Source organism: Salvelinus sp. IW2-2015, linkage group LG27 (genome assembly GCF_002910315.2).
Source record: "Salvelinus sp. IW2-2015 linkage group LG27, ASM291031v2, whole genome shotgun sequence".
In the NCBI taxonomy this organism is placed as follows: domain Eukaryota; kingdom Metazoa; phylum Chordata; class Actinopteri; order Salmoniformes; family Salmonidae; genus Salvelinus; species Salvelinus sp. IW2-2015.
In genome coordinates, this window is record NC_036867.1 from 7023046 (window position 1) to 7049338 (window position 26293).

Sequence of the window (26293 nt, forward strand, 5' to 3'; positions counted from 1 at the left end):
ATGGGATTTTAGGATGAGCTTTCGCAGGCTAATGAGTGAGTGAGAGTGAGTGACCAAGTTTACATGTGCACAGTATTCTGGATAATAGCTTATATCCCACTTAAGGTCTTATTCGGGATAAGCTGTTTACATGCACCTTTGATATCCCGCTCACGACGAGGATCCCTGTACCCATGAATAAACAGAATATTCCTCATTCAAGTTAATCTTGGTTAAATGGAATAGTAACTGAAATACGGACACTGACTGTAGGCCTATAACCTCTCATATAAGCTAGTATAATGTTAACTTCTGCAGAATTATGCATTTCATGCAGTAAAATGATACAACAAATGTTAATTGTCTCAGGAACAGGAGTGGAAATATGATTTCTTTCTTTCAGCATCTCTTGAGAAAATGTGAATGTGCGTTTAATGTGTTATCTTTGACACTGTTATGCAAGCAGACAGTATTTCAACTACATAAAATATGCACCCAAGACGAACTGAAGTCTTATCAGGAACCTATTTCATCATTTTTCTCAGCTTTAAATTTCCTTAAAACCAGTCAAACTGATGACATTTGGACATTTTGCACAGAAGTTTTTACACTGTTTTGGAGTTATTGCGTTTTCTCCCCGGTCACTAAACAAAACAGACAACCTTACCAGTGTTAACTATTACTAATGCATTCATTCTATTAACGTAAGACATTCTGGTGAGCACTACTTTATTTAGTCTTCTGGGGCAACAACTTATGACAGAAGAGAAGCTTACTAGCCTACTTGAAGTTATTTAGTTGACAATCAGATGAAAACATCACACAACACCCATGATATGCGAAACGGAGCCTGCGCAGACCGCGAAAAACAACGGTAAACGGGATGTTTACATGCCACAGTATCCCGTCTAAGATCAGCATATCCCAGGCATCTTAACCGGGTTTATCATAACCGGGATACAAGCTTGTTTCGTTATGTAACAGGAATAGATTTTATATGCGTCAACCCAAAAACAGAATACTTGAGTATCCCGAAATACAACGGGATATTGGTGGCATGTAAACGTGGTCAGTGTTAACTTGTGCCTGTGACACTCAAGGGGGAGAGTGTCTGAGCAGACAGGCAGAGGCTGCATTCTTTCATCTCACTCATTTGTCTTGTCTCCCTTCCTTCCTCCTCCCTCTCTTCTCCTGAGTGGTGCTATCACCGCCTATCACATGTTCACTAAATATCCATTGTTTCTACAACAGTTCATTTTTTCTTTCTTTCTTGTTTTTCCCTAACATTTTTGGGCGTATGGATAAGACTGTCTATATTTGACTGCAGGCTTACAGTGTACAATAAAAGTCCATGTTCAAACTGAGACGGTAAAGATGGAAGCGTCCATGAAGAAAACGGCACTGGTGTTCACCCCCCAAAAATGTGCTGTTTTTAAGGACTACAGTGGGGAGAACAAGTATTTGATACACTGCCGATTTTGCAGTTTTCCTACTTACCAAGCATGTAGAGGTCTGTAATTTTATCATAGGTACACTTCAACTGTGAGAGACGGAATCTAAAACAAAAATCCAGAAAATCACATTGTATGATTTTTAAGTAATTAATTTGCATTTTATTGCATGACATAATATTGATACATCAGAAAAGCAAAACTTAATATTTGGTACAGAAACCTTTGTTTGCAATACAGAGATACATACGTTTCCTGTAGTTCTTGACCAGGTTTGCACACACTGCAGCGGGATTTTGGCCCACTCCTCCCTACAGACCTCTCCAGATCTTCAGGTTTCGGGCTGTCGCTGGGCAATATGGACTTTCAGCTCCTCCAAAGATTCATATGGTTCAGTCTGGAGACTCGGCTAGCCACTCCAGGACCTTGAGATGCTTCTTACGGAGCCACTCCTAGTTGCCCTGGCTGTGTGTTTCGGGCGTTGTCATGCGGAAGACCAGCCCACGACCCATCTTCAATCTCTTACTGAGGAAGGAGGTGTTGCCAAGATCTCGCGATACATGGCCCCATCCATCTCCCCTCAATACGGTGCAGTCGTCCTGTCCCCTTTGCAGAAAAGCATCCCAAAAGAATGATGTTTCCACTCCAATGCTTCACGTTGGATGGTGATCTTGGGGTTGTACTCATCCTTCTTCTTCCTCCAAACACGGCGAGTGAAGTTTAGACCCAAAAGCTCTATTTTTTGTCTCAACAGACCACATGACCTTCTCCCATTCCTCCTCTGATCATCCAGGTCATTGGCAAACTTCAGCGGCCTGGACATGCGCTGCTTGAGCAGGGACCTTGCGTGCGCTGCAGGATTTAATCCATGACGGTGTGTGTGTTACTAATGTTTTCTTTGAGACTGTGTCCCAGCTCTCTTCAGGTCATTGACCAGGTCCTGCCGTTTAGTTCTGGCTGATCCCTCACCTTCCTCATGATCATTGATCCCCACGAGGTGAGATCTTGCATGGAGCCCCACCGAGGGTGATTGACCATCATCTTGAACTTCTTCCAATTTCTAATAATTGCCGCCAACAGTTGTTGCCTTCTCACCAAGCTGCTTGCCTATTGTCCTGTAGCCCATCCCAGCCGTGCAGTTTACAATTTTATCCCTGATGTCCTTACACAGCTCTCTGGTCTTGGCCATTGTGAGAGGTTGGAGTCTGTTGATTGAGTTGTGGACAGGTGTCTTTATACAAAGCGTAACAGTTCAAACAGGTGCAGTTAATACAGTAATGAGTGGAGAACAGGAGGCTTCTTAAAGAAAAACTAACAGAGTCTGTGAGAGCCGGAATTCTTACTGGTTGGTAGGTGATCAAAATACTTATTCGCAACTAACAAGCAAATAATACTTAAAAATCATACAATGTGATTTTCTGGATTTTTTATTCTGTCTCTCACAGTTGAAGTGTACCTATGATAAAAATTACAGACCTCTACATGCTTTGTAAGTAGGAAAACCTGCAAAATCGGCAGTGTATCAAATACTTGTTCTCCCCACTGTATGTGTTTATGTTTCAATGTCCAATGACAGTGTTCGAAAGACTAACAGTGTGTTTGTGCGTGTGTTTGTGTGTGTGTTTGTGTTTGTGTGTTTGTGTGCACACGTGTCATAGCCCTGTGTTACAATGACAAACCACTGCCCTATCATTTCCCATCCCCGTCTCCTCCTCTGACACAAAGATGGTCAAACAGTCAGAAATCATTCTGTCACCGAGTGCTGTAAATCCTAGGTGTAGGCCGAGGCCATCCATAAACCCTGATAATTTAAGCATTTAACCTTTTGCTCTTTAAAGTGGCTTGTTTGCTTTAGGGATTACCAGGTAGCCCTTTCCTGCAGTCAATGACCTATTGGAACAGTTTCTTAGTCATTTAGTCAATTTCTTACCTCGCATTGTTGTTTTGGTGGGTTCTGGGAACAATGGGATGAGCAGGAGGTAGATGAGGTAGATGAAGGACAGGGCATTGTACCGGAACAGACACGCTGCAACACAATAAGGCAGCAAGTACCAAGTCAGATCACAAACCATCTATGACATAACACCATGGATAAATCCCCCTTAAGAAGTTAGCACCCTTAATTAGAAGGAACCAAAATAAAACAGAGTAGCAGTGCTGACGTTTCAAATGAAAGGGCGAAGAAGTTCTGTGGCTAACTCACAGTTACGATGGCAGCTTTGGAGATGTCAATGGGAATGGAGGAGAGGGAAGGGACAGCTCTATAAACCTCAACGTTTTCTGGATAGAAGACCGCGCTGCACTCGACATTCCAACAGTGTTTGACAACAGGCATTTTGCCCTGGAACAAACATGGCAGATCTCTGTCGGAGTGCCGACTTGGAGCCCGAACATTACTACTGCTGCCATTGCCAAAAACATCCAGATTGCATTAAGATAAACCGTGGCTGATGCCATTTCAGTCAAGCATTCAGCATGTCAGCCTGAGTACCAGTCCATCCATTACCTAGGAAAACATACATGAAGCTCGATCTGCAGCCGGCACAATGTTAATGAAAAATGGCACTTATGGTACTTGTGTTAAACAGGCCTGTGAGTCAGCGCACTCACATGATATTATTCAGCCCAAATGAAATACGTTGGCAGAACATTTCTTCAGGCTTTCAAACAAAGTGGTCCACTCCCATGAACAATCAGTCGTTTTCTCAGGAGTTCTATGAATTGTAAGTAAGCATTTCACTGTAAGGTCTACCTACACCTGTTGTATTCTGCGCATGTGACAAATACAATTTGATTTGATTTTGAATTATTGCATGCAACAGAGGTTGGTGGCCTGGCCTGCTTAAAGGTAAAATAAAGACTCCATCGCTCACTCACCAACCCAGAAGTAAACCATAGATTTATAATGTAAATTCTATTTCTATGCACACAACAATAGACACACTCTATTTTTGTGTTCTTTTCTCTCTGTATTTCCCCTGATACAGCACAGTGACAGTGGTGTTTTTTCCCTTTTTTTAATTGGTCAGATTTGTCTGTTTTAAAGTATGATATTCATTTCTACACATCTCTGTTCTGCTTCATCTTGTTCTCGTCATTAACAAAGAACTTGTCTTGCTTAACCTGTCTAAAATGGAACGATCCCTATTGTTTTAACTTAATCCAGTAGGACCCATCATCTTAAAGGTGCACTATGCAGAAATTGCACCGCCACTGGCATCCCGTGTGGCGCAGTGGTCAAGGCACTGCATTGTATTGCGTTGAGGTGTCAATACAGACCCGGGTTCGATCTCATGCTGTGTCACAGCCGGCCGTGACCAGGAGATCCATGAGGGGGCGCACAATTGTCCCAGTGTCTTCCGGGTTAGGGGAGGGTTTGGCCGGCCTGGGATTTCCTTGACCCGTCGCGCTCCAGCAACTCCATGTGGCAGGCAGGTGCCTATAAGCTGACTTCGGGTGCCTACAATGCTGACTTCGGGCGCCAGCTGGACTGGCTGGCTTCTGGGTTAAGCGAGGAGTGCAGCTTGGCAGGGTCGTGTTTAGGAGGACGCATGGCTCTCGACTTTTGCCTCTACTGAGTCCGTAGTTGAGTTGCAGCGACGGGACAAGACTGTAACTACCAATTGGATATAACGAAAAAGGGGTAAAAAAAATGTTTTAATCGTACCACCATTTACTGGTTGCTAAAATTGTAATAGTTTCCCAAATTTCAAGTATAATTACAAGTATAGTGTAGAGAATCATTGTACCATCTAAAATGTTGTATTTTCAGCTTTTTGAAGTTGGTGTACAAAACCAAAAGATAAAAACTAAACTTAAGAACGGGACAAATAAAAATAGCGCATAGAGAACAGATCTACCACAACTTAGACTTGCTTTCAATGAGAATGACAGCTCTATAACTCACATTTCAATGTGGATTTTGTCAAGCCCCCCAAAAAGGTACATATTGTCGCTTTAAAGGTGCAATCTGTGATATTTAGCCTACCATCAAGTGGCAGGGCTGCCTTTTGTAATTCAGGATCGGACCTTTAAAGACGGCCTGCATTTACATCAGAATTGAGTCATGTAGGCCTAGTATTTACAGTATTGTTCAGATTACCATCACATAACTAATACCACCATAAACAAGCAGTGGGATGTTAAAAGGCCAAATACCAAACCAGTATGCTTGCTCTTTTTTCTATTTGAAAATGGTTACACTGCAGGTTGAAAAGTTCAGACGCTACAAAAGACTGTGGCACACAGGGAGACGCAGACCTTAGACATGATTCAATAATTCATGACCACTTCACACATAATAAGATGATATCAATAGACCTAAACATCTATGACAAAAAAACAGTATGTGATGATATGCCTGTTACAGGTGTAGGATCATAATTTGACAATTTTCTCACAGCAGGAACATAATCCTGCAACAACAGGTAATTGTAATTATTGTGTGGATTATAATTATTGCCACGTTGGGACATTTCCCTCCATTTCTCCCCACGCAAACAGACTGATTGCCTGGTAGCCCACAAACATTTCTTGCTAACCTGAATATGGTCCGCATCCAGTCTACTCATCACTTGCTCTGTTAAATAGGCCTACATTCCGCACATGTTTGCAAATGAACCACTGAACTGCTGCTGCTCCACACCAACGGATGCTGTGGCAAGTGACACTGCTTTTTGAAAATACCTAATCCTATACACTTCACTGCTGACATGCACAACATTTTGGGACTATATCAACAGAGGGACTATATCAAAGATCGTTTTTGAGTTCTACACAGGAATTCAACCCTTACCCTAACCCTAGTCCTTAACCCTTACCCTAACCCTTATTCTAAACCTAACCTTAACAGTAATCTTAGCAAGCAGCTGCTTATCAACAGATAGTATGGCCATCTGTCAATCATTTATATGGAACTATACAAATAAAGTGTGACACAAATACTGTATATACTGATTGCAGGATATATAGAGGGAAATACATATTACAGAATCAATTGGAGGTAAATACACATTACAGTATATATGGAGAGAAATTCAGTGAGAGTAGAGGGATATCCCAGTTTATACTACGTGTCATTCCGAAGTGAGTCATGGATTAAATATCATACTGTAACATATAGTAAGTACACATACTATACACTGAGTGTACAAAACTTTAAAAACACCTTCCTAATATTGAGTTGCACCCCCCCCCTTTTTGCCCTCAGAACAGCCTCAATTTATCGGGGCATGGACTCTACAAGGTGTTGAAATCGTTCCACAGGGATGCTGGCCCATGTTGACTCCAATGCTTCCCACACTTGTGTCAAGTTGGCTGGATGTCCTTTGGGTGGTGGACCATTCTTGACACACATGGGAAACTGTTAAGCATGAAAAACCCAGCAGCTTTGCAGGTCTTGACACAAACCGGTGTGCCTGGCACCTACTACCATACCCCATTCAAAGGCATTTAAATCTTTAGTCTTGCCAATTCACCCTCTGATTGGCAAACATATACAATCTCTCAATGTCTCAATTGTATCAAAGCTTAAAAATCCTTCTTTAACCTGTCTGCTCCCCTTCATCTACACTGATTGAAATGGATTTAACAAGTGACATCAATAAGGGATCATAGCTTTCACCTGGATTCATCTGGTCAGTCTATGTCATGGAAAGAGCAGGTGTCCTTAATGTTTTATACACTCAGTGTACATTTATACTGGTTCACTAAATACAGGAAACATGTCCCACATCTGCATCCTTTTCCCATGCAACATGGGGACAATCAAAAGTGTTATGACACTTCTTCAAAACCCACTGGGCACAGACGTCAATTCAACGTCTATTCCACGTTGATTCAACACGTTTCATTGAAATGACGTGGAAACAATTTTGATTCGACCAGTGTGTGCCGAGTGGGACATGATCCTCATCGGCAGAAGACATGTGACTGAAAACGTCTGCATTATTGTTCAAAAGAATAGGAAATGGAAATGGAGGGAGAGTAGGTGGGGGACTGTTTTCATCGGAACGGAGAAGATGATCCCTCCTGTCAAATCCAAACAATGGCCCTAATCCACAGCTGTGTGCCTCCCTCCCCCTTCCTTTCCCTCCCTCCCCCTTCCTTTCCCTCCCTCCCTCCCTCCCTCCCTCCCTCCCTCCTAATGAACTGTAAGGCACAGACCAGTCACCCGTGATACAGGTCAGTATTTCGACGTCCATCCATGTCGGAGGACCTCGGGAGATGACATGGAAACCGGCCCCAAGGGGCAACAGTAAGCCCTGTTACCATAAGGTAACGTAGGTTTCGGTTTTTCTAGGGCGTTGTGGACGGGGATGGCGGATTTGAATCCAGCGATAGAAAGTTGTTTTTGATTTTTTTGTTTCAAGCCTATCCCAAACCTTAGACCTTACCTCAACCAATCTGAGTTAATGCCTAAACTTAACCCTAACCATAACAATTTGGAGTTAATGCCTGAACTTAAACTTAAACACTTCAGAAAATGTGAAGTTCGGAACAACTTTGAAATTTGACGTTTGAGAAACATAGATGAACATCTAATTCTGACGTGAGACAGCCAAGTACAAGTCAGCTGTAAAAAAAAACACAAAATCACACAAAGTGGGGCTTATCTGTTTGATCTGTGTCAATAGGGGCCATTCATGGGCCGTCTGACCCACGGTCAATGCTTCCTGTTTCCCCGGCCACTGGGGTATTGGCATGAATAGTGTCAGGACTGGCCCCATTCGTTTCTCGAGCTTTTGCCAACCCTTACTAAAGAATAGTTCTAAGTCATACAAAACAAATGCACACAAGAATAAAATAAATCCACACTATATACAAGGCCAGCATCAGTACCAATCAATGGAAGGGATACTAGTGGCAGTTGTGTAATCAAGGTTAAAGTGACTGAGAAGCAATATAAATATAATAAAGTAGTAGCAGCAAATATGGTGATTGTGTGTGTGCATTTGGGGTTGTGTATGTGTGTGTGTGTTTGTGTATGTAGTCAGGAGTGTGTGTTTGTGTATGTAGTAGTGTGTGTGTGTGGTGTGTGTTGTGTGTGTGTGTGTGTGTGTGTGTGTGTGTGTGTGTGTGTGTGTGTGTGTGTGTGTGTGTGTGTGTGTGTGTGTGTGTGTGTGTGTGTGTGTGTGTGTGTGTGTGTGTGTGTGATGTGTAAGAGAAGCTTCAGTGTGTGAGTGAGTGTATGTGGGCAGGGTGCGGGAGTATCAGTGGATGGATGTGTGAGTAGAGTCTGTGAATGTGTATATAGTCAGTGCAGATAGTCAGTGGAGATGGATGTGTGGGTAGTCTGTGAATGTGTATATAGTCAGTGCAGATAGTCAGTGGAGATGGATGTGTGGGTAGTCTGTGAATGTGTATATAGTCAGTGCAGATAGTCAGTGGAGATGGATGTGCGGGTAGTCTGTAATGTGTATATAGTCAGTGCAGATAGTCAGTGGAGATGGATGTGTGGGTAGTCTGTGAATGTGTATATAGTCAGTGCAGATAGTCAGTGGAGATGGATGTGTGGGTAGTCTGTGAATGTGTTATATAGTCAGTGCACATAGTCAGTGGAGATGGATGTGTGGGTAGTCTGTGAATGTGTGATATAGTCAGTGCAGATAGTCAGTGAGATGGATGTGTGGGTAGTCTGGTGAATGTGTATATAGTCAGTGCAGATAGTCATGGAGATGGATGTGTGGGTAGTCTGTGAATGTGTATATAGTCAGTGCAGATAGTCAGTGGAGATGGATGTGTGGGTAGTCTGTGAATGTGTATATAGTCAGTGCAGATAGTCAGTGGAGATGGATGTGTGGGTAGTCTGTGAATGTGTATATAGTCAGTGCAGATAGTCAGTGGAGAATGGATGTGTGGTAGTCTGTGAATGTGTATATAGTCAGTGCAGATAGTCAGTGGGAGATGGATGTGTGGGTAGTCTGTGAATGTGTATATAGTCAGTGCAGATAGTCAGTGGAGATGGATGTGTGGGTAGTCTGTGAATGTGTATATAGTCAGTGCAGATAGTCAGTGGAGATGGATGTGTGGGTAGTCGTGAATGTGTATATAGTCAGTGCAGATAGTCAGATGGAGATGGATGTGTGGGTAGTCTGTGAATTGTGTAAAGTCAGTGCAGATAGTCAGTGGAGATGGATGTGTGGGTAGTCTGTGAATGTGTATATAGTCAGTGCAGATAGTCAGTGGAGATGGATGTAGGTAGTCAGCTCTGCGTTTGCTGTTCAACAGTCTTATTGCTTGGAGGTAGAAGCTATCCACGGAGCCGGTTGTTTTTTTTTGTGTGGTGGTGTCATGTCATTGATATCCCCTTGAAATACATTCCCGTGTTTTCCTGAGACAAATTGGGCATAGCTAATTGGCCAATAGAAGTGTGGAGGTTTAGTATCTATCGGTTCGGTCTCGTTCTCAGCCACATCCTGGCTTTTCAAAGGGTTTGGAAATGAACCACTAAATTGAAACGGGCACCTCAGCCACCTGTCCTTCTGTGACCTGCACCCCCGACCACATAAAACCCTTTACTGTAGATCCTCGGCGTCAGATGACACCCACTCCTGAGGTCCCAGCCTGCTTAAAGAAGGGTGTGTGTGTGTGCATGCAATGCAGGCATACGTGCATATCTGTTTGGATCCCCAATTGATTACAAAACCATGACAACCACTTAAAGGGTTGGCCCTGTGCGTGGGCTGCAGGCGCACTTGTATAAAGCAATTACAATAACAAAGTTCATTCGTTAATATCAATTGATGCAAGGTTGTGTGTTTGCACAGAGCAGAACATCTCGAAGTGACTTTTCAACAGTGATTTAACACTGGATGCTTTATGTACAGGATACTGATGGTTTTCATTACACTGATAGATTCATGTATTGTTATTTGTGTGTGTGTGTGTGTGTGTGTGTGTGTGTGTGTGTGTGTGTTTTGGTTCCTGATCTATGTGGGTGGTGAGCCTAGTCTCTGGCAGTGTTATTGGGATTAGGTGTACATTAACACTTCCCCCCAGCGGGTGACCTCCTATTGGCAGCCAGCACACGGCTAGACTGAGGCAGCAGCTTCAAACAGCTGGGTCTTCAGGACCAGCCTGACTGTTTGGAGTAGGAGATGGGACCGGAGCCACTGCAAACACACAAAAACCCACGCTACCCCAAAATGTCCGCACCCATTTATTTTCCTTACTGAGCTGCAAACACGGTCTTCCAAACACTGCAAATGATTACCCTCAGAATATCTGCTGTGGGTTTAAGTGACCGTAATGATAAAAACATCAGGACTCGGGAGAGCGAGAGGGAGGCCATGTCTGTCTTTGCGGATGCAGAGCAGCACACTTCCATGCCCCATTGCTTCCTCGTCAAGCTCCATGTCATGTAGAGTTTGCACTTCATCACCTATGCTGTACACACCCCATTCATTACTACGCAAAGATCGCTCCACCCAGCTGGTGGCTTTTAGGATCAGAAATTTAGACCAGGTTTACTAGTTTCATGCCCTTGGGGATTTATAGACAAGACAGGGATTGAGTTATATCAAGCAGTTTAAACTATCAAGAAATGAACAGCACTGAATGTTCTTTGGGGCTAAACTTCGTTTTCATTTTAGTAGAACGACTTGCAATTAGGGTTAAGTGCCTTGCTCAAGGGCACGTCGACAGATTTTTCACCTAGTTAGGTCAGGGATTTGAATGAGCAACCTTTCAGCTATTGGCTAAAGCTCTTAACCACTAGGCTACCTTCCGCCCTTCTTTGGTCAAATCAAAACATCTCTATTCGGCAGTGAGAGAATGCTGGATGCCCGCTTGAATATCGTGGCAGAGACCTATTCGGTCCAAAGTAAATAGCATGTGGTGGAATGTGACTACAGGCATGCCTTATTGTGACCAAACATGTCAATCAGACTCTATGTGTGCTTATTTATCACAAGCCGTTGGCTGTTGAGAACACATTATTTTCAAGTAATGAAAGGACTTAACTGACAGCCATGGAGAAGGAGTTTGGCTTTGCTTTGGTACGATAATTCTATCCTATGTTATAGAATACCAGATTCAGTGTGGGGTCTTCCTCGAGCGTTAAGCCCTTAACACGAAAGCAAAAGGACAGAGACAGTAAAGAGCTGCGAATTCTGCATTTCAGCATCGTAAAAAACATGGTGTCGTCGACAATAATGAAGTTGAATGCGAGAGACAACAGTGTGGGTTAAAAGAAGACATTCATAAAAATGAGTTGTGTCACAAAACAGTGTGTGGTTTGTCCCTAAATCAGATGAACTCAGCAGCCACAGGACACAGATATTGAATTTTAGCAAACATAACATGCTAATTAAGACAGTTTAATAATGCAACCCATATTTCCAGTAAAAGCACATCAAAAGATCAATTACTGCTCCACAAAGAATTTGCAAACAATAAAAATGTTCACCCTTACCTATCCCAACCTTCTCACTTCTGGCTAACTAAACGACTAGTGTTGCCAAACTTACGCACCAAACATACTAGCAGTTTAGATTTTTTGTCTTCTGGGAAGGCTTTCCACTAGATGTTGGAACATGAAAAACAGCCCTAGACCAGTATTCCTCCTCCACCAAACTTTACAGCTGGCACTATGCATTGGGGCAGGTAGCGTTTAGCCCTTAACAAGAAAGCAAAAGGACAGAGACAGTAAAGAGCTGCGAATTCTGCATTTCAGCATCGTACAAAACATGGCGTTGTCGACAATAATAAAGTTGAATGAGAGAGACAAAAGTGTGGGTTAACCCCGATCCGTCTGTCGGACTGCCAGATGGTGAAGCGTGATTCTTCACTAAAGAGAACTCATTTCCACTGCTACAGAGTTCAATGTCGCGAGCTTTACACCACTCTAGCCGACGCTTGGCATTGTGCATGGTGATCTTAGACTTGTGTGCGGCTACTCGACCATGGAAACCCATTTCACGAAGCTCCCGACAAACAGTTATTGTGCTGACATTGCTTCCAGAGGCAGTTTGTAACTCGGTACTGAGTGTTGCAACTGAGGACAGACGCGCTTCACCACTCCGCGGTCTCGTTCCGTGAGCTTGTGTAGCCTACCACTTCACGGCTGAGACATTGTTGCTTCTAGACATTTCCACTTCACAATAACAGCATTTACAGTTAACCGGGGTAGCTCTAGCAGGGCAGAAATTTGACGAATTGACTTGTTGGAAAATTGCCATCCTAAGACAGTGCCACGTTGAAAGTCACTGAGCTCTTCAGTAAGGCCATTCTACTGCCAATGTTTGTCTATGGAGATTGCATGGCTGTGTGCTCAATTTTATACACCTGTCAGCAACGGGTGTCGCTGAAATAGTCGATTCCACTAATTTGAAGTGGTTTTCCACATGTTTTGTATATATAGTGTATGTTACTGACAGATAAGTCTCTCTCAAAGACATTATTGTAAGACTTTACTGTCACGCCTTTCATTTGGTATGACCTTGAACACTGGAAACATAGTTATGCTCAAAGGAAGATTAAAAAACATTTGATAGATCTCTTCTGTCATTCATTCAATTACAAGAGAGATTTGGATTATCCAAGGCCGATTTCTTTAAGTTCTTACAACTCAGAAATCTTACTCAATCGCTGCAACCGAATCTGGATGAGCCTAGGGCATCTAGCATGGAAAAAATACTGAAAGAAGCTGCTACGCCAAAGAAGTTGATATCAAGGGTTGATTGAACCTCTACCTGATGGCTCAGAACCTAAAAGGAACAAATGAGAAACCGATCTAAAGGAAGAAATTGAGGAGATCCATTGGTCACAGATAAGTGAAAATGTTCATACCGCCTCCTACAACCTAAGACATAAACTACTGCAATTTAAGATAATTCATAGGACTTACTACACTCCTGCCAGAATGCATGTTATGCTGAAGATGCAAAAAGCACAAAGGAACCCTATTACATATGCTGTGGTCCTGTGATAAACTAACACCATTTTGGGATAATCTATGCGTTGTCATTTCATTGTGTCTCCACGATTATGTCTTCTGGGAAATGTAAATATTGGTGATCAATATCAGAGAATGTTTTGTAATATAGGTCTAACGGCTGCAAACAAATATATAGCAATCAATTGGAAATCCTCATATCCACCCACAATAACAAACTGGAGAACTGAACTATCTAGCTACATCCCATTAGACTCTATGTATTCTAAATCAGACATTAACCAGACATATTTGACAGAATTTGGAAACCGTATGTTGACCATCTTAGAGAATGTGCTGTGTAGTGGGAGTTTTTGTTGTTGTTGTTTGTGAATGTCCGTTTGGCACGTACTCGCACACTGGAGAATAGAGCCACTGGAACTTCCCTACCCTTTGCCCGATGAGTCACTAGAATTGAGGGGGATTGTGCACAAATTCAAATAATAATTTGTCCTATTTAAACAAGGGCATTTCCATCTAAAAGGACCCCTGAGCACCAACATGTGAAGTTCAAAGGAGCATATCAAATTGGGTGTCAAATTTTATTGTATTTAAACTTGATTTAACTAGGCAAGTCAGTTAAGAACAAATTCTTATTTACAAAGACGGCCTACTGGGGAACAGTGGGTTAACTGCCTTGTTCAGGGGCAGAATGACCGATGTTTACCGTGTCAGCTCGGGGACTCGATCCAGCAACCTTTCGGTTACTGGCTCAACACCAAATTAAGCTAAGATTATATATTTTTGAGAAATTAAGGCATTGATACTGTATATTTTTCAACCATTTAACATCTTACAAATTAGGCTGATTTCTGGATAAACAGATGGAAAAGGGGTCTTAGGAAACATCTTCCAGAAAAAGTCTTAAAAGGTATCAGAAATACATCAAAACACAATCATGTGGACGTAAAGACCCCTGCCAACTAATATCAACACTTATATTTCGTTTTGTGGAAATGATTTACCTCCTCTACGTTTAATAAACATGTCCTTCTCTATCTCATGAGGAGGGAGGATAATGAAAGTTCACACAAGTAACACGTAATGGTAGACCTAGCAATAAATTAGAGTGATTTCACTTATATCAATTTTATTTATGAATTATTAAGTGATTAAAACTGGTAATCGGATGGTACTACTATTGTACATTATGGTAGTCAGTTTAGATAACACATTAGTATTTATTTTTCATTCTTGAAAAAAATAAATGTAAAAGGAATACCATTGTTTGCCAACTGAATGACCCAAAAGAATCTGTAATGGAATTACTACAGCTGAATTGGCTACAATGCGAAATCATAATCCACAGTTGGTCCACCTGCTACTGTCCTCCCTTCCACTGGCATACTGTTATGTGCAGCTGATAACTGATTTCTTTCTCTTTCTGTCATCAGGTGGTCAAAGCAAGAGTGTTAAACAGTCTGGACAACCCCTCCCAGTTAATGTCATCTCTCCTAGATCTTATGGACACCTACCCATGAGCCCCCTCTCTTTCCATTTACTTTAACCAGCATCCTCACCTACAAAGTACCGACCAACACCGGACGTCTATGGACGTTGAAAACTAGTTGAAATTTGGTCAGTTCACCCTGGCCTTGACTTTAACATCCACAGACGGACTGGACAAAATCTGAACCTGTCATAGACGCATGTTTCACAAGTTTGGATAGGATAGTAGAATACAGTACATTAAAGGTCTTCACGGGTCTGACTTTTGTCTCTGATCTGGGTCGGGTCTGATATCATTGCCACAAGTCTCGGGTATTTGCAATTTCAATTGATTTACCGACTGGACCCGTCCTCTGATAATTGTATGTGTGTGAGTCGATGAGAACTGTGTGAGCTTGTTATCTGTGTCAGCCAATTGCAAGTCAATAAAACGTATAGCCTGTGAAACTAGTTCCGGCTGCTCACATCACTTGCGCCTGCTGCCGAGGAGAAAGAGAGCAAGTGAAAGGAGCCTTGGCCTAGGCTACTGTTGATTGCTAAGATAGAGGCCTTTTTCATTGGTGTAAAACAACAGTTAGAGGAGAAAGAGTATAGTGAAAAGAAGACTACAAGGAGAACGGACATCTAGTGGACAAAGATGAGAAGAAAGTTGACGCGGCCATATGGACTGTGCAACTTCAGGTTTGAACTTTTATTTATTTATTTTCGTATTTATTATCATTTGTTTTATCATTATTATTATTATTATTGTAGGCCTATTTAAGAATTTAAAACAGTTATTTATATATGCAAAAAGTGTTTTATTTCATTTTGCTGATGCATTTTCATTGGCTAAATTAAGTTCGAACTGTCTACGGCCTTCGGTAGGCTCTACTCACCTTTGTTGGTAATTTATGAAGGTTTAAACCAGTTTTTTAAATAGGCTATGCAACAAGTGTTTTGTTTCATTCTGTTGAGCCATTTCCTTTGGCCAAATTAAGTTAATGTTGTGTTTAACCCAATATAATATAATTACCAGTAGGTCTAGGGCCACTTGCACTCAAACCATGAAAAGGAAAAACCAAAGGGGGCGAGATGCAAAACGTAATTTAATTACCCAGTATATTAACCTGTTCATATTTCCCCTATAAACAATGACTTGATTTACAGTAGGACTACTTTTGATATTACCCTTATAAAGTTAAGAAACTTCTGTGAAGGTTTGGTGTGGTATGGCTATCATTAGTCTTAGCTATGCAGGCCTATGAAGGCAGTGCGCACCAGCGATCCAACTGACAGTTGAAATTGAGGTGGGGAAGAAGGTTTTAGGCCGACCAGGTGTTACTCTTTTAATCTAACAATATAATGGTTATCTTTATAAAAAATATTCTGATTGAAAATGTACTAATAAGCCTAGTAGCCTATCCTAGTAGCCTATCTGACAGGTAGCATATAAAGAAATGCATGTCGGTGTCGGGAACATGGTGCCCGGAATATCGCCATCTTTCTCTCAGTTGCTCTAGGGCTAGACCTAAGCTTCTCTTCCTTTATATTTATATTTTAAATATGAATATCATACAGCGGACGCCAAGGCCTATAAGCCTACAGTGCAATCGGAAAGTTTTCAGATCCCTTGAATTTTTCCACATTTTCTAAGGTTACAGCCTTATTCTAAAATTGATAAAAATGTTTTTTTTTGCTCATCAATCTACACACAATACCCCATAATGACAAAGCAAAAACAGTTTTACCATTTAAAAAAATATATATACATTTCCATAAGTATTTTAAGTATAGACCTTTTACTCAGGACTTTGTTGAAGCACCTTTGGCAGCGATTACAGCCTCGAGTCTTCATGGGTATGACACTACAAGCTTCGCACACCTGTATTTATCCCCATCTTCTCTACAGATCCTCTCAAGCTCTGTCAGGTTGGATGGGGAACGTTGCTGCACAGCTATTTTCAGGTCTCTTCAGAGATGTTCGATCAGGTTCAAGTCCGGGCTCTGGCTGGGCCACTCAAGGACATTAAGAGAGTTGTCCTGAAGCCAGTCCTGCGTTGTCTTGGCTGTGTGCTTAGGGTCGTTGTCCTGTAGGAAGGTGAACCTTCGCCCCAGTCTGAGGTCCTGAGGGCTCTGGAGCAGGTTTTCATCAAGGATCTCTCTGTATTTTGCTCTGTTCATCTTTTCCTCGATCCTGACGAGTCTCCCAGTCCCTGCCACTGAAAAACATCCCCACAGCATGATGCTGCCACCACCATGCTTCACTGTAGGGATGGTGCCAGGTTTCCTCCAGACGTGACACTTGGCATTCAGGTCAAAGAGTTAAATCTTGGTTTCATCAGACCAGAGAATCTTGTTTCTCATAGTCTGAGATTCTTTAGTTGCCTTTTGGCAAACTCCAAGCGGGCTGTCATGGGCCTTTTACTGAGTGGCTTCGTCATTATGGGGTATTGTGTGTAGATTGCGGAGGATTTTTATTTATTAAATACATTTTAGAATAAGGCTGTAACGTAACAGAATGTGGAAAAAGTCAAGGGGTCTGAATACTTTCTGAAGGCCCTGGTATGTCCATACAATGTCCTGATGCATTTAGCGCTCAAATCTCCAACAGCTGAACCATGAGGTGGACAATCATTGTTTTAGGAAGTAAAAGTCAATAAAACAAATGACTATAAAGTTTTGAATATGCTACACAAGGAAACACAACAAATATTTGTTTTGTAATTTGTTAAAGGCAATTTTTAAGGACGCGTAACTGTGGAACATTTGGCCATTATCACTCGTTTATTGATAGCGCTGGCAGCGCCCGGTCGAAGGTTTCTTTCTCTCTCTCTTTCTACTCTTGGACTGAACCGGTCTCTCGGATCCAAAATGGCACAGGTCTGTTTGGGTCTGTTTATTTCACTGGCCTTTTCGGAACGGGTCTGACTGTCCTCTGGGCCATTCGGAACAGGTCTTGTTTAAAAATATATATATTTATTTATATCGGGTTGGGTGGGAAAGCCACGGATCCATTTCGGAACGGGTCCAACTTTTTGGATCCGTGAAGACCTCTACAGTACAGTGATTATAGCAGAGTAGAGTAGAGTACAATACAGTACACTACAGTAAAGACAAGTATAGAGTATAGTACAGTAGAGTACAATATATTGTACTGTACTCTACTGCTGTACTTTACTTTACTGAACTCTAGTGTACTCTACTGCACTCTACCCTACTCTGCTCTGCTGTGCTTTGTGGTGTATTGTAATGCACTGTATTCTACTGTGCTGTGCTGTGCTGCTCTGTGATGTCCAAACTTGTGAAACATGAAGAGAATGACATTCATATCCATAATTATGCATTTCTGTGTAGTACAGATCAGAGACCCATGATGTAATTCTATAACCGTATTCCGTTACCGGGTGTAAATCCACTTCACTTACTGTACTTCAATAACCAAAATAGATGTTTTTAAACTCAAGGTGTGATGTCATAACTGACAACCCATTCTTTCTGCAGACATCTTTCAATCTTAATTTGGAGGCAATATTTTTGGAAAACGTGGTCGCATAAAAACCTGGGGGAGATTTGAACGTTTTTCTGTTGCATCGGCACAGTTCTTCCACTTATATTCGTTTTTTTGTGCATAGAGTTGTATGGTTTGTTCAACTTTGAAATCAATGCTTTTTGTTTGGCCTACATTTTAAAGTGAAAAAACAAGGCCTAATTCCGTTTCCGTGGAATTGCCCACAACACACCCACCGGGACACACCTCTGCTCGGCAAATTAAATAACCATACACGTACCCATATTCTTTTTGGGGGATATTATTTTGGTTTTGTTTGGTCAGTAAAGTCCAAGTCCTAGAAATCATGCAATACTTTTGAGCTTTTTACAGCACCATGGGCACGATGCTCTCAAGTGGACACAGAAAGCAAATAAGTAATGTTCAAAGTCAAATGTATGTTTCATAATACATGTTTGTCTATACAGAGAATATGGTATACTGAAATTACATTTTGCTCCAGGAAATGTGTCATTCAGATTTTAAACTGCATGGTTATGAGGGACATCAAGGGGTGAGGGATGGAGAATCAAGGATACCATATAAAGTACATGTGAAATACAAGACATGTTATACTATCACATATCTTTCATTTAAAGTTATGATCTTGAGTGATTATCATTATATAAAACTACTGATCTTATTTATCTTACTAATGACTTGAGAGATGAGCAATTTAGACTTTCACAGTAAATCATACATTGGTGTCAATCAACTTTCTGGGTTTTTCAGTATTAATAATCAGAACTGGCCTGAAGATTTATGAATAGTTGTCGTTTCAATATTGACGGTTCATTTCTGGCAGTATTGTTTATTCAGAGTGAGTGTTTTCTGTTCGGTGAGTTTCTGGCTGAGAGAAAATTCTCCAAGTCCCTGGCATAGTCAGTGTCTACACTGAATAACATTGATGTTGACATTAAAATAATACCAAGTGCCGATGAATATATATCCAAAACATATTAAAAAGACCCCAAAATGTTCCCAAATTTTTATATCAGAGCTAAATATTAATGTTAGGCATAAATATGTCAGTTCATTGATGCTGGTGAAATTAATAGGAGGCGGAGAGGACAGAAACCTCAGGTGGGAACAGTGTGCGCAGACACCCAAGTTCCCCTCTCTCACCGGCCCCCTCCCAAATGGTTCCGTTTTCACAGGTAACTCAATCTGTTATTTAACTGGGCTCTGTTTACACTAGAACTGCCAAACTTAAAAATGTCTGAAGTTAAGGAATGAGACAGAACAAACTCTAGTGAGCCTTGTTGCTCGAAAAAACGACTAAAACTAACTGCACTCTGCCTGCAATTCCCACTCCCCCACCCCACATCACTTTTACCATCACCCTGCCATGTCCACCTTTCCACCCTCAGGGATTTAACTCTTTATGAAACAACTGTCTGGTAATCGGATGATACTACTGTTGTACATTATGGTAGTCAGTTTAGATAAATACTAATGTGTTATTTTTCATTCTTTTTCTAAACAAAAATGTAACAGGAATACCATTGTGTGCCAAACTGTGCCCGTAAATTGAGAATCCTTGCATTCTTGCAGTGCAAAAATAATACTATTTCTGACTTATCAGAAGCCCAGTATCCAGGTTTGAGGGAACAGGGTCCTGAGTTTTAGTAGCTAACTACAGTTTGATTCACGGTACTCTTAGTCTTAACTCAATAACAACGCACATATGGTGATTGTGGAAGAGTCTGGGGGATAGTTCATGACCCCAAGACAAACTACCAGTGATTGTGGAAGAGTCTGGGGGATAGTTCATGAGCGTGCCCAGACAAAAACTACACGTGATTGTGGAAAGAGTCTGGGGGATAGTTCATGACCCCAAGACAAACTACCAGTGATTGTGGAAGAGTCTGGGGATAGTATCATGACCCCAAGACAAACTACCAGTGATTGTGGAAGAGTCTGGGGGATAGTTCATGACCCCAAGACAAGTCAGGTCACAAACTACCAGGTCACAGACCAAATCAACCCCTGCATCAGCAAGCTCATCTCTAAGAACTATATAAGAGGGACAGATTTTAATTTGATCTTTATTTAACTAGGCAAGTCAGCTAAGAACAAATTCTTATTTACAATGACGTCCTACCCCGGCCAAATCCTAACCCGGACGACACTGGGCCAATTGTGCGCCGCCCTATGGGACTCCCAATCACGGCCGATTGTGATACAGCCTGGAGTCAAACCAGGGTCTGTAGTGACGCTTCTTCGCCTTAGACCTCTGCGCCACTCAGCAGCCCAGATGCCGTGCAAGAATTACCATCTGTCTCCTAGTTGAGTGACTTCTATGACTAACACTTTCTGGAAGCTATTTCAATGGCCAGTTAAACAGATATGAGTCATTATTGTGATGATGTGAGACCAGAATCAGAGAGACGGGAAGTTCATTACAGGGTTATTAATGGAAAAATCCATAGTCATTGTTGCATAAGGTTATTCTTGATGAGTACATCAACCACCACGACAGCCACCACTAACTCAGTTGAAAAATAATGAAACAATAATACTGAAATCACTTTACCACAAAGACATCAGCTACTTCGACAACAACAGGTTGTGTTACCAGAATATTAAATTGTGTTAATTTCTGTAACAGGCAGAACTGTGGTAAAAGACAGAAAGCCTAAATACAAATGTTTGTTTTGTCTGCAAGTGGGAGCTTTGGGACCAAAGGCTTGGCACATCTTTCAGTGTGACCGTTGCTTCCACAGGTCTGTATTGTTAAGCGTTGGCGTCTGCTAGCTCGTCAATTTGCACATCGGTCCAACAAACAAACGAGCAATGCAGCTGCCAGTGTGAGCAGCGTTAGCCCCCTCACAGCCTGGCTTAATGGAGTGACTACCTCGTGTGCAAAGGTAAACTCTGAAACAATAATAACCTGTTGACTCTTTATTTAGACAAGGTATATGGGCCTAAGCCTAAACTAAGTACCCTCCAGCCAAAGTTACATTTCTGAGCTGTATAAATGATGTCCGCAATCAATCATGGGCCCTGTATCCAGGAGTCTTGCCTGTGTTAAATACAGTATACTAAGAACGTGGGAGGTGTATTTTAGTAACCTCAATCACCTAACTAATCGATGGGTTTATTCAGAAGGCTTTCTAATTAAACTATCACTGTAAGGTTAACACACCTACTAAACTGGAAAGAATCTTATTCTTACCCCCATTATTTTACACACAATGTCAATCCTATAATTAACTTGAGATAGAATTGAAAGGGAAAACAAAAACACATCTTTAGCTCTTGAAACCAGACACTGTGAGGTGTGATGTAGAACTGGCTTGTTTCTAGTAGTCTGCCTGTGATTGCTTAAGTGGGTGGGTGGGAGGGGCTCTGGGTTCTGTGTGGTTGGGGGAGTTCGCACAAAAGGTCCATTCAGGTGGCTGAGTGTATTTCAGTGGCACTGCTGTCAGATTATAGACAGGAAACAGTTAAGATAAAACTGTATGAATAGTCTGACTATAAAGCCAAAGGAGAGAGAGAGAGAGAGAGAGAGCTCCAGGGAACTACAGAGTGATAAATCCCCATCTTATTTTAACAATGGGCCAAAAGCTGTTTTCCTGATAATGGCGTTAACTTAAATAAAACTTTATCCAACTGACCAGGAATGGAATAATAATCACAAATTTATACCCAAAAATGTTTTGATATATTTCTCACTAGGTATTTCACACCATGTCCAGACAAATGTTTGCTTCTGCTGGGGACATCATGTACAATGCCTTCAGAAATTATTCATACCACTTGACTTATTCCAAAGATTGTTGTGTTAGAGCCTGAATTCAAAATGAATGAAATATTATTTTTTTCTCACCCATCTACACACAATACCCCATAATGACAAAATGAAAATATGTTTTTAGAAACGTTTGCAAATTTATTGAAAATTAAATACAGATAGATCTCATTCCCATAAGTATTCACACCCCTGAGTCAATACATGTTAGAACCACCTTCGAGAGCGATTACAGTTGTGACTCTTTCTGGGTAAGTCTGTAAGAGTTTTCCAACACCTGGACTGTACAATATGTTTTACCTTTAACTAGGCAAGTCAGTTAACAACAAATTCTTATTTACAATGACAGCCTACCAGGGAAGAGTGGGTTAACTGCCTTGTTCAGGGGCAGAACAACAGATTTTTACCTTGTCACCTCGGGGATTCGATCCAGCAACCTTCCGGTTACTGGCCCAACGTTCTAACCAGTAGGCTACCCGCTACCCCTAAATTTTCACATTATTATCTTCAAAATTCTTCACGCTCTGTCAAATTGGTTGTTAATCATTATCATAGATTATCAAGCAGATTTAAGTCACAACTGTAACTTGGCCACTCAGGAACCTTCACAGTCTTCTTGGTAAGCAACTCCAGTGTAGATTTGGGCTTGTGTTTTAACTCCCCAGTCTGTAACAATTAATAGCATAACTATAACATGATGCAGCTACCTCTATAATTAAAAATATGCAGAGTGGTACTCAGTAATGTGTTGTATTGATTTGCCCCAAACAATACAATATGTATTCAGGACAGAAAGTCAGTATTACTTTAGTGCCTTGTTGCAAACAGGATGCATGTTTTGGAATATTTTTATTCTGTCAATAATGTTAGTATTGTGGAGTAAACTACAATGTTGTTGATCCATCCTCCGTTTTGTCATATCACAGCCATTAAACTATGTAATTGTTTTAAAGTCACCATTGGTGCTTCTACACCTGCATTGCTTGCTGTTTGGGGTTTTAGGCTGGGTTTCTGTACAGCACTTCGAGATATTAGCTGATGTACGAAGGGCTATATAAAATAAACTTGATTTGATTGGCCTCATGGTGAAATCCCTGAGCGGTTTCCTTCCTCTCCGGCAACTGAGTTAGGAAGGACGCCTGCATCTTTGTAGTTACTGGGTGTATTGATACACCATCCAAAGTGTTATTAATAACTTCACCATGCTCAAATGGATATTCAATGCATCTACCATTAGGTACCCTTCTTTGCGAGGCATTGGAAAACCTCCCTGGTCTTTGTGGTTGAATCTGTGTTTAAAATTCACTGCTCAACTGAGGGACCTTACAGATAATTATTGTATATGTGGGGTACAGAGATGAGGTAGTCATTCAACAATCATGATAAACACTCCTGAACTTATTTAGACTTGCCATAACAAAATGGTTGAATACTTATTGACTAAAGACTGTTAATGTTTACTGTTAATTTGTATTGTTTATTTTACTTTTGTTTACTATCTACTTCACTTACTTTGGCAATGTTAACATATGTTTCCCATGCCAATAAAGCCCTTAAATTGAATTGAGAGAGAGAGAGAGAGAGAGAGAGAGATGTTTTACTGATAAGAAAGAGGAGAGAAAGCAATATGTGTTTTTGGGGCAGCACACACTCAAATCCCAGCCTCATTTAAATGCTCATCTTCTCAGACTAATCAAGGGGAGATGCTGGGTAACTCAGCACAAATGGCAGCCACCACGATCATTTAGCAGAGCCAATGAGGCTTCCAAAAGTTCCAGTAACAGTTGTTTTCCAGGGCAGAGAAGAGGCGTGCGTGGCAAGACTCAGGGCTAAGGGACAGCTTAAAGTTATCTGGAAAGCCTTGCGGCACACCATGTACAAACACTGGTCCCCTCCTCTCCAGCCATGCACGGCTTCATTTACCCATTTAGCTCATTCACCGGCGCAGCTCTCTATAAACTTTATAGTCTCTGTATACATCCTGGGGACCCGTGCAAAAAAAACGTGTTTTTCTAAAGAGAAAACCGCATAAAAAGCTTTAATAAAAGCTAAACAAAAATGGTTGATGGTCACCAGTGCGCTGTGAGGGGAACTTGAGGGGGCAGTAGGCTATGTCTGGAACATGAAATAGCACTCAGGTATAATGTCTTCTTTTGTTTACACATTACTCTCACTGGTTGAGATGTATAGTTATAGTTACAGCTATCACTCTACTTGGTCTAAAAGCTCATGGATTCTTATGTCCTATCATTTGTTAAGAAGGCAAATACCATCACTCTTATTTCAAGTGAGACAGATAAGATACAAACTATCCTTCAAGAAGCTGTTTCATCAGGTGATAGGAAGACCACCGTCTCAAATAAAACATCTATTCGTCACATGCTTTGCAAACAACAGGTGTGGACTAACAGGGAAATGCTTACGGGCCCTTTCCATCAATGCAGAGAGAAAGAAAATAGAGAAATAATAGAAAGGTAAAACACATAATAATAGCAGTAATAATAATAGATACATAATGAGTAATGATAACTTGGCTATATACACGGGGTACCAGTACCGAGTCTATGTGCAGGGGTACGAGGTAATTGAGGTAGTTATGTACAGTACATACCATGCATTCGGGAAGTATTCAGACCCCTTGACTTTTCCACATTTTGTTACGTTACGGCCTTATTCTAAAATTAATTAAATCGTTTTTTCTCCCTCATCAATCTACACACAATAACCCATAATGACAAAGCAAGAAGAGGTTTTTAGACATAAAAAAATAAAAAAAGTGAAATATCACATTTACATAAGTATTCAGACTCTTTACTCAGTACTTTGTTGAACCACCTTTGGCAGCGATTACAGAGTCTTCATGGGTATGACGCTACAAGCTCGGCACATCTGTATTTGGGGAGTTTCTCCCATTCTTCTCTGCAGATCCTCTCAAGCTCTGTCAGGTTGGATGGGGAGCATTGCTTCACAGCTATTTTCAGGTCTCTTCAGAGATGTTCAATCAGGTTCAAATCCGGGCTCTGGCTGGGCCACTCAAGATCATTCAGAGACTTGTCCCGAAGCCACATTAGCACACATCTTTAGCTCTTGAAACCAGACATTGTCAGGTGTGATATACAACTGGCTTGTTTCTATTGTAGTCTGGTGTCTGTGATTTGCTTAAAGTTGTGTGTGGGGGCGGGGGGGGGGGGGGCTTTCCTCTCCTGGGTTCTGTGTGGTTGGGGAGGTTCGCTCCACGAGCAAAAAGCGTCCCAGTGATGTCAGATCCGGACGTCGTCATTAATGCCGCGCAGGATCACCGTTTGTTGCTACGGCCTCCGTCGAAGTGGCTTTGGTCTGGCATGGGTGGCTGTCGGAAGTGTGATTTCATCAGTGGCCGGACTCCGGTCTACGCTGTCAGATAATAGCAGCGACAGGACAAGTTAAGGATACCAACCTGTAGTAACCAAGAAGAATGAAAAAGAAACGTCGACTATCAATCGCACCATGTCGAAAGGCAAAAGGGAGAGACGAGAGAAGACAGAGAGAAGGAGGACACAGAGAGAGAGAGAAAAGAAGGAGAGAGAGAGAGAGAGAAGGAGAGAGAGAGAGAGAGAGGAAGGAGAGAAAGAGGAAGCAGAGGGAGAGAGGAGACAGAGAGGAGGAGAGAGGAGAGAGAGAGAGGAGTATCTCAGGAACTACAGAGTGATAAACCCATCTTATTTTAACAATGGGCCATAAACTGTTTTACTGATAATGGCATCAACTACTTTAGAGGCACATTAACTTAGATTAAACTTCAACCAACTGACCATTAATGGAATAATAATCACACATGTATACCTCCCCCAAAATGGAATATTTCTCCTAGGTATTTTGACACCAAGTCCAGACAAATGTTTGCCTCTGCTTGGACCCTCATGTAGAGTGCCTTCAGATATTATTAATACTCCTTGACTTATTGCACATTTTGGTGTTAGAGCCTGAATCAAAATTGATTAAATTATATGTTTTTGTCACTCATGTACACACAATACCCATAATGACAAAGCAAAAAAGGGTTTTATACATTTTTACACATTTATAAAATAAAAAAACAATTAAATATCACATTTACATAAGTATTCAGATCTGTTTACTCAGTACTTTGTTGAACGACCTTTGGCAGCAATTACAGCCTCGAGTCTTCTTGTATAGACGGCTATAAGCTGGCAACA

At 41.4% G+C, this 26293-nt stretch overlaps 1 protein-coding gene across 1 annotated transcript in view; it reads right to left on the reverse strand.

Annotated features, from left to right (window-relative positions):
• The window catches only part of LOC111953872 (piezo-type mechanosensitive ion channel component 2-like), a 167413-nt gene that overhangs the window by 133468 nt on the left and 7652 nt on the right, over positions 1 to 26293 (reverse strand). Inside the window, exon 2 of the mRNA XM_070435672.1 lies at positions 3361 to 3456. Within this exon, the coding sequence (XP_070291773.1) occupies positions 3361 to 3456 (96 nt within the window). The remainder of the gene's footprint in view (positions 1 to 3360; positions 3457 to 26293) is intronic.